This window comes from Pan troglodytes, chromosome 13 (assembly GCF_028858775.2).
Source record: "Pan troglodytes isolate AG18354 chromosome 13, NHGRI_mPanTro3-v2.0_pri, whole genome shotgun sequence".
Taxonomy (NCBI): domain Eukaryota; kingdom Metazoa; phylum Chordata; class Mammalia; order Primates; family Hominidae; genus Pan; species Pan troglodytes.
This window is the reverse complement of record NC_072411.2, coordinates 120,656,887-120,665,907: the sequence shown is the minus strand read 5'-3', so window position 1 is coordinate 120,665,907 and position 9,021 is coordinate 120,656,887. Positions and strand designations below refer to the sequence as shown.

The 9,021-nt window shown below is 63.7% G+C and overlaps 1 protein-coding gene and 1 non-coding gene across 5 annotated transcripts; both read right to left on the bottom strand.

Moving 5' to 3' along the window:
* Positions 1 to 1,179: 1,179 nt before the first annotated feature.
* Positions 1,180 to 7,398, bottom strand: CTDSP1 (CTD small phosphatase 1). 4 transcript variants are annotated; one of them, XM_009444295.5, is made up of 7 exons: positions 6,967 to 7,398; positions 5,409 to 5,557; positions 4,906 to 5,007; positions 4,716 to 4,772; positions 3,992 to 4,084; positions 3,702 to 3,887; positions 1,180 to 2,824 (listed from the first exon to the last, which is right to left on the bottom strand). In XM_009444295.5, the coding sequence occupies exons 1-7, from the start codon at positions 7,031 to 7,033 to the stop codon at positions 2,696 to 2,698; spliced, it is 783 nt and encodes a 260-aa protein (XP_009442570.2). In that variant the 5' UTR covers positions 7,034 to 7,398; the 3' UTR covers positions 1,180 to 2,695. The 4 variants fall into 4 exon arrangements, with proteins under 4 accessions (XP_009442570.2, XP_001156881.2, XP_054535318.1 ...); XM_001156881.6 differs by having other exon boundaries at positions 4,906 to 5,010; positions 6,967 to 7,372; XM_054679343.2 differs by lacking the exon at positions 1,180 to 2,824 and having other exon boundaries at positions 3,338 to 3,887; positions 4,906 to 5,010; positions 6,967 to 7,256.
* Positions 4,399 to 4,474, bottom strand: MIR26B (microRNA mir-26b). Its single transcript, NR_035723.1, has one exon. It is a non-coding gene; the product is annotated as a microRNA mir-26b (primary transcript).
* Positions 7,399 to 9,021: the final 1,623 nt, after the last annotated feature.

Here is a 9,021-nt window from a genome sequence, read left to right as displayed (position 1 = left end):
GACCCGAGGATGAGGGCAGAGACCGGAGAGGACTGGGTATTTATATAGCCAAGGGCTCTTGTGGTCCAGCCCAGGCCAAAACTGAGACTAGGGTAACTGCAGGTTTTTCCAGGGTGCTTCTTGAATCTTTTTTACCAGAGAAAAGTAGTGGAAGGAGGACAAAGGGCGGTTTCACACAGCGCTGACTCCCCCTCACACAGACTTGGGGACCGATCAGCGTCTGGGGCACCAAGAGGCCGCCTGGGGGCTGGATTCAGGAGGTAAGGTGTTGAGCAGACAGGATGGGGAGGTGGAGCTGGGGCGCAGGCACCAACACCTGAGAGGCATTTCCCCCTTCTTCCCTGGGTGTGTGCGGTGGGGGCTCCAGAAACGCCCGACCCCCGGGAAAGGGGTGAGTGAGGTGGGCCCCATCTTTCCAGCCCCCGGGGAGTTCCTGCGTCCGCGAGGACAGGGAGGCCTCTAGCGGCTGGCGTGGGAAGCAAGCAAAGGCTGGCTGGGGACGGCGGGAAGGCATTTCCTGCCGGAGCCTGGGGCCGCGCGGTTTCGCAAAGGAAGTGCCTCCCGGACGCGGGGCGGGGCGGGAAGTGGGGCGGGGGCGCGGCCAATGGCTGCTCAGAGGCCGCAGGGGGGCGGGGGGGGCCGAGCCCCGGCGCCGGCCCCACCCAGGCCGCCCGGCAGAGCCAGGCGCCGGAGCCCGCCGCACCCAGGCCAACAAGTTCTGCCGCTGGAGCCTCCACCCAGAGCCTCGCCCCGCTCCCCGCCTCTGCTTTCGGGGCCGCACAAGCCCCGCCCCTCCGCTCCAGGGCAGAGGCCACGCCCCCCCCGCCGCATTCCAGGACTGCCCCTGCCCAGGCCTTCGAATTTTGCTTTCCAGCTACTAGTATCCTGTCGTCTGTGTCCAGGCACTTAATTAGTCCTGCCAATAGGGCACATCTCCATTTTGCAGACCACATCCCCGAGGCGGGGAGACGTAGACGAGCACAGCCTGGAGGCTCAAATTTGTGCTCTGACGCTGCCCTTCCCACCTGAAGTGTCGAGGGCCGGGCAGCCCCTCCCTCCACCAACAGCCCTCTAGGTGTGCTGAAGCCGGGGAGGGGGCGGGGGGGGCCAACGGCAGCCGCAGGTGCAAGGCACACACCCCACTTGCTGAAGTCCCCCGCAATAACCACAGAAGCAGGATAGGGGTCTGGCTTTCTCTTTAGTTCTCATCACACTAGGGCTCTCAGTCACAGAGAAGGCACTTAAATGGGAAGGCCACCTGATGCAGGCCAACCATATTCACCCCCCGCCCACCCGCTCTGGGGGAGGGGAGCACAACGACATCACCACTTGACATCCCCCTTGGCACTGGTATGTGGGTCCCCTTAACCGTTAGACCCTGGGGAGAGCCCAAGGCCTTGACCTCCGGAATCGCCATGTTAGGAGGAGGGGCTTCAGAAACAGTTGGAAGGCAGGATATCCTGGGAGCTGCCCCCAGCCAGCACGGGATCAGGCAGGGGGCTGTAGGGGATGGGTTGGCACAGGGGAAGGGGACAGCTTGGTCGGGCTTCCTGGAGATCCCCAAACCCCACAGAAGGTCCCACCTCCTACAGATCTCCCAAAGGCACCGGTGAAGGATAGGCAAGGAGGCACTGATGAGCTGGCGTAGAGACCCCCCCACACACACTTAGCTGGTGGGCCTAGCATATGCTGGGCACAGAAGGTGCTCAAGAAATGTTTTTTTGAATGAACGAACGGAGCAAAGGGGTGTGAGGGACAGAGGACAGGGCCTGGGCCCCTTGGCCCAGCTTGTTCCATTCAGAAAATAGCAGTTTAAAAAATGTAAAAATCCTTTCCCTCCCTCCCCCCAACTTCTGGGCCCAGGAAAGGGGCAAGGGAGGGGTGTCTCTACCCTGACCCTTCCCTCTCTCCTTCCCCTAAAAATCTATATACACATGTACATATTTATATGGCACCACAAGGGGGGTCCTGCCTATGCCCCCACGCTCAGAGCTGGGGGAGCCAAGCCCCAGGGCTGGTTAAGGCAGAAGTCTGAGGTCATTGCTTGGATGATGCAGGGAGCAGCCCTCAGCTGTCGGCCCTGGAGAAGCTGCACTGTGGGGCCTGAAGGACAGACTCCTGCTGCCTTCCCCAGTGGTAACAGACCTCCCCTGCCTCCAAGGCAGAGGCAAAGGTTGGTAGGGGCCCTCTCAGTCCCAAGGGAGGAGGTGGGGCAGGGGGAGGGGCTGGTTCTCCCCTCCCAGCCTAGAGCTGTGCCCCTGGGAAAGCTGGGCGGGGAAGAGGGGGCTCTATGCAAGGCACTTGATGTCCACCGTTCCCAGACTGGGGGTCCAAGGCAGGAACCCTGCCCCCAGGAAGCAGAACCGGAAGGGGCCAAGGGGCCCAATTTGGCAGCAGAGAAACATGGCAGCATGGACAGAGACAGAAAAAGGGAGCAGCAGGCAGGGCCCCCCAGGTCCCCTGAGAATAGGGGAGGAGGTTTGAAGGCACTGACACGGGGCCTGGAGCTCACGGTCCTCAGTGCAGCCTGCTGCCCCTACACCGCCTGGTGGGGCTGGTGGGGGAGACGCCCGCTTCCCCATGGCACTGAGTGTGGCGGCGGCCATGGGTTTTCCTAACAAAGGCCTGGGCAATCTTCCTGGGAGGAGGTGTGGGTATCATTGGTCAGGGGCAGGTCCTGGCCCCATCACCCTCACTAGCTCCCTGGCCGTGGCTGCCTGAGCACTGAGTACACGTCGTCCACACGGCTGAGTTGCTCGAAGAAGGGGAGGAGGTCGTGGAGCTCTGTGTCACTCATGTTGTCAAACCACGAGGCCACCGGTACCTGGGGAAGTGGGTGTAGGAAGATGAGGGGGGCAGGTGGTCCTGGGTGCAGAATTTCCAGGCCAGCCCTATGTAGCCACTACTCAGATCATGCAGTTTCTGAAAACCCCTCACCCACAGTGTTCAAACTTTTTTGACAGCAACCCCCAGGAAAACACATTTATAACGTAACAATGCAAAAGCTTCACAATTCCTAACCTTATCTGTGCGAAGCACTCAGATACTTTTTTTTTTTTGAGGCAGGGTCTTGCTCTGTTGCCCAGGCTAGAGTGCAGTGGCACAATCTTGGCTCACCACAGCCTCTGCCTCCAGGGCTCAAGTGATACTCCCACCTCAGCCTTCTGCATAGCCGGGACTCCAGGCATGCACCACCACGCCTGGCTAATTTTTGTATTTTTTGTAGACATAAGGTTTCACCATGTTGCCGAGGCTGGTCTTGAACTACTGGGCTCAGCTACCTGCCCACCTCAGCTTCCCAAAGTGCTGGGATTACAGGCATGAGCCACTGCACCCGACCGGATATTTTCTATTCTATTTCATTTTGTTAAAATTCCCAATCAGAACCCACTAAATTAATTCTGTGGGCCATCAGTAGGTCACAACTGGCAATTCGAAAAGTTGAAACTTTCCAAACTCCGTTGCCCTGTGGGGGCCCCTGTGCATGGCAGATGCTCTGCTGTGTGCGAGGGGAAAAGACCATATGGCTACAGGGCAGGTGGATGAGGGGAGTGGGCGGCAGGCACAGGCAATGAATGCAGGAAGGACTGGGAGGGCACCCACCCCCCAACTGGGGATCCAGGAGGCCAAGGTGGCCTGAATGGACTGACCCCTTCCTGGGTCTCAGCTCCTGTCCCAGTCCCAGTCCAGCCCGCACTCACAGCATTGTCTGGATGGAAGACATAGGAGGCAGGTGAGTTGTCCAGGATGAGCACCCGCCGCAGGTCTCGACCCAACCGGCTCAGGTCCTTCACGTAGTTCCCCCGGTGGAAGACGCAGGACTCTCGAAACAGCCGGGCCCGGAAGGCCCCCCATTTGTCCAGCAGGTCAGCTACTGGGTCTGCGTACTGGGAGCAGGAGGTGGGTCATCCTGGGGCCCGTAGGTTCATTGGGCTGCATGCGGGAGGTAGGTAGGAGGGCAGGGTTGCCCCGGGACCCCTGTGGGGCTCACCTTGGCGAGGCTAGCAGTGAACAGCACACATTCAAAGAGCTCGCCCATTCGCTGCAGGAACTCATCCACGTGAGGCCGCTTCAACACGTAGACCTGGGGGGCGGGCCAGTGAGGGGGCTGCGGGCCAGTGGGGCAGTGTAGGGGTGGCCGAGGGCTGGCAGGGCATGGGCCAGGGAGGCAGAGGCGCACAGGAAGGAGGCTGGGCCTGCAGGCTCCGCTTGGCCAGCTACCCTGACCACTGCTGGGGAAACTGTACCCCCCAGCCCCCCCAGAAAACGATCAAAACTTCCACTCCACTGGCCAGTCCTACCTCACGAGGTCCCTAATTCCCAGTCCCTTCCCCTGCCTCAGCCTCAGCCTAATGCAGGAATCCAGGGGCAGCCCCCTCACCCCAAGGCTGCAGGGCACCGGTCCCCGAGCCAAGTAATGGAGAACAGGCTGGACAGCACACAACCTATCCTGAATTACTTGAACTGGGTCCCGGGCAGGGTGGGGCGAGGGAGCACAGCACGGGGGTGCCTAGAGGAGGAGCCCACTCTGCAGGCTTGGAGTCAGCACAAGCCCTTGAGGTTCTGTGTGACTTTGGGACAAGTCTCACACCCTCTCTGGGCCTCTGACATTCCACATGTATCCAATTCCCATCCGAGGCGCTCCGGATTGGTGGGAAGAGCCTAAGATCTGGAGGCAGATGCCAAGCCCACCACTGCCTCTTCCTGGCCCTCACCTGGTGGACCACCCCATCAATCTCCACAGGGATGATGAAGTCCGCGTTGTTCACTGGCTGTGGGGGGAAAAGAGCTGCTGGAGTTGGAAGAGGAGCCCCAGGGCATGGGGTCCAGCACACACCTCCCTCCCAGGCCAGGGTGGGGGACGCCCCCCGAGACCCGGGCTGAGGGCTGTTGAGCAGGGCCCACCTTGAAGGAGCTGTGCACCAGGGTCTCGTCCAGGTCGATGACCACGCAGATCTTGTCTGAGTCCTGGGCCTTGGCCTCAGGGAGCAGGTATTGGACTGGGGTCTGCTGTAGGGAGGGCGGGGCTGGCTGGGGTGCCTCTCTCTGGGCCTGGTCCTTCCTCCCACGCAGGCTTCTCCCCCTAGCCCTCTCCAGAGGAACCCCAGGCCCCAGGAACAGATACTTCCCCCTTCCCAGCTTTGCCCCTGCCAGCTCTAGGGCTTGGGTAGGCCTCCTGGCTCTTTGAGACCTCTCTGAAAACCAAGGTAGAAAAAAGCTTCCACTCATGAGGGAGAATTCAGTTTCCCCACAGTGGGCAGGGCCTGGCAGGGGAGGCTGCCACCCTCCTACTCTGCACCTTTCAGGTCTGCAAGTCCATCCTGAAAAGCTCAGTCAGGAGCCCCTTCCCCTAAAGCCCTGAAGACTGAGTCCAGGTGCCCCCGCGGCCCCACCTGGCCCCCACGCACCTTAGGGATGGCGCCATTCTCCTCCACAAGCAGGGGCGCCCCGCTGTGAGCAGGCAGGGCCTCCCCATCATCCCGGCAGACACAGCAGAAGAGTGAGTGGAGGATGCCCCGGCTTCGGGGCTTCTGGGAAGCTGCTGACTTCTGGTCACCTGAAGTAGGGAGGCGCAAGTTGGAGGCTCGGTGCACACTGGCCTGCAGAATCCTGCATGTGTGCCCAGGTGTGAACCCCTGAGCCAGGAGGATCCTGCCGTGGCCCCTTCATCCAGACACACGAAGGCAGCTCCTGACTTTCTCTGAAACGCCCCTGTCAGGGCCCCACAATCAACTCCAAGGCTCCTGCAGTTCCCAGACAAATAGGTCTAGCAGGTATTAAGGCGCCCACATAGGGAGTGCGTGGCCTGGAGAAGGGGGTCCTGGGGTGCTCTCTCCCTGCCTCTCACAGCCTCCATGACTGCTGCTGATCAGCCCCATTGCGGTGCCTCCTGACCCCACCTTACCTGAGCACCTCTGCTCAGGACAGCCAGGGCCTGGGACCCAGGGCAGTCCACCCCTGCCCTCCCTCCATCCTCTCCACCCCCGTGGGTACGAAGTCCTCACTGCGGCTGGGCCCAGAGGCAGGGGTGCAGTCCCGCGGCCTGGGGCCAGTGTCCAGTGGCCATCTGTTTGCCCTGCCCCGCCCAGACCTCCGACCTGGAGCCTGATTGACAGATACCCCTCCCACCCCACCCCCCTCCGGCCCCCTGCAACTAGCCTTTCCACCTTGCCCTCAGCTCCGGGGCAGCCAGACCCAGGCGAGGGTGGGCAGACCTGGGGGCAGCGTCCAGGTCCTGAGGTCCACACGGGGAAAAAGAGAAGACAGACCCCCCCACCCCGGCCCAGCCACACTGGGGGACGCAGCCTCGTCGGGGCGGCGAGGCTTTGCGGGGTGGTGCGTGCCCACTAGGCGCACGACTCTCCCCGCGGGCGCCAAGCGACTCTTGGAAGTGCGGCCGTCCTCTCTGTGCCTCCGAGGAGGTCGGCGCCTCCACGCGTGACGCTAAGTTTGTGGAGAACGTGGCTGTGTGTTGGCGGGAGATCCCTCCAAGCCTCCCCAGCCTGCTGTCACCTCGGCGCCCCCTCCCAAAACCCTACCGGACCGCAGCCCGGGGGGGTGGGGGTGGGGGTGGGGGTGGGGGGTGGGGCGGAGTCTCAGCGGGTGGCCCATAGGCGCCCTCCTCAGCTCCCCCATCTCCCAGCCCCATTGGCGCCAATGGTGGGGGGGGCGCCCAGGCACCACGCAATGCCTGCCAGGAAACCCCCGAAGGAGTTCCCTCTCTATTCCTGCCTCAGTTTCCTCACCTCGAGCGGACAGGAGCGCCCCAAAGGCGCCAGGCCCCGCCCCGCGTCTCTGAGCCTCATTTGAGTTCAAACTCTCTCTGCTCCCTCTCGGGCTGGGAGCTTCGGGCACAGCTAAGGCGGCCGCCCGGGGCGGCGGCGGCGGCTCCCCTGGGGAAGATCCCGGCCCCTTCTCTCCTCCCACGGCGCCCCGGCTTCGACCCCCTCCCCGCAGCCCCGGTACCTTTGCCCCGCAGCGGGCCCCGAGCCTCCTCCTTGCTGATCTGAGTAATGACGGCCGAGCTGTCCATGGGGCCGGGCGCGCTCCGCTCCGGCCGGACTCTGGCCCGGGCGCCCGGCCTCCCCCCCGGCTGGGGCCGGAATCGGGGCGCGGGGGGGAGGGGACGGGTGGGAGGGAGGGATCCCCGCGAGCTCCGGAGGGGAGGGGAGCCAGGTTCTAGGGGGGAGGGGGAGGGAGGGGGCGCGGAGGAAACTTTGTTACAACATGGAGTTTCCTTCCCGCGAGGCGGATGCAAACATGGAACCCAGGCGCCGTTTCAAGGCTCCCCCTTAAAAGGGCAACGGCGTCGGCGTGACCTGGACTCGGCTGTGGCTTTCGCCACTTCTGGGACCGGCGCGGCTAGGCGGACTGGGAGGCGGGCCGGGCCGGGTTCCTGCCGCGCTCCAGGGGGCGTCGCCTCCCTTCCTGCCGCCCGCCGGCGGGGCTGAGTCTCTGCGGCTGCGTGGCAGGCCCGGCACCCGGCTCACCGTTCCAGGCCGCCGAGCGCCCTGGGCCAAGGCCCGCCCGCCCGCCCGCCCGGAGCGCCCACGCCGGGGAGTGCCCGAGTGCGGCGCGGCTCCACCTCTGCGTTTTCTGAGGACCCGGGACTAGAGGCTTCTTGGTTTCCTCGTTGAAGACTTGGAGATAGCACTACCTTATCTGTAAAATGGGTCTTCTCTCCTGTCTGGTGGTCGCAGAGATCACCTCGCAAGGACGTCAAGAGCCTGCGAAGGCTCTGCTGGCCCGAAACAGCTGTGCAAACCTCAGAATCACGCTCTTGAATGGGACGGTCGCCGCCCCCCGCAGCCCCAGGGCGAGGTGCCCCCGGTCTGTAGGACGTGAAATTCCAACTCCCTGCCCTGGGAAAGCCCCCTGCCGACCTCTCCCCACGGCCCCACCCGGGGCCCCGCACGTCTACCCGCCGCGCACGGGCCACCGCGCGTTCCCGCCTGAAGTTTTCGTACGCGCTGTTCCTTTCGCGTAGCGAAATTCCACCGACCTCGAGGAAATGCCACCTTCTCCAGGGGCCTTCCCAGACCCCCTCCCCTGCCCGCGGTTGCCGGCCGCCCTGTGATTACTGGGGGTGCGGTGGGAGTCACTGGACTCGCTGCCGATCCTAGGAGCCCAGCACGGCGCCGCACGCGGTGGACCCAAAGCCCGACCGTGGGGGACCTCAAACCAGAGGCCCTCAAGGCCCGTTCCACCCGGCCTGTGGCGCAGTGCTGGGCACTTGGGAACGGAGGTCCCTGTCTTCTCGCTGGAAGCACCTCCGTGGTGCGCGCCGTGGGTCTGCGGGTTGGTCTTTTTCCTCGTTTATGAAGTTCTTTTCACTCGTCCTTACTATTTTGTAAGTTCACCATTTAAAAATTAATAATGCCAAGCCCGACAAACACGCCTCGGCACTTCCTCCCCTCCCCCTCTCCCGCGGGCCTCCGTGGCGGGGCGGGGCGGGCGCGTCCTGTCCCGTCCGGCCGCCGGGTGCGACGCGGCGCACGTCCGCCAGGCCCTGCCGAGGGGGAGCCGGGGAGGGGAGGCCCCGCGCGGGGGCCGGGAGGGGAAGGGAGGTGAGCGGCGCCTGCCAGAAGGCGCGGCGGCTTCGTGCGCTGAGGCTGGGAGTAGGGGCGGGAGGGGACTGTCGGGGACTGATACCCCGGTCCCCGGGCTGGATCCCTCGGCCCTCCTCCTGCTCCTGGGTAGCCCACGGGGCGGCCACCATTGCGCTTCATCACCGTGATCGCCACACGCTGCTGGCGTTTTCCTAGGCCTGCTCTGGCTGCGCCCCCTAATCTCATTTACCCCTTAGAACGGCCTCCTTCTTAACCCATTTCACAGATGAGGAAACTGAGCTTCAAGAAAGGAAGCGACGTGCTTCGGGTCTACCGGCAAGGGCAAAGGCGGGATTCCAGCCTGGGAGCCGGACATCTGTCTCCCCTGCGGTCCGGCCCCCTGGGTGGGGCCTCGGCTTTATCTCCGGATGCGGGGCCCTCATGACCCCAAAAGGAAGCGTGTGGCGAGGGA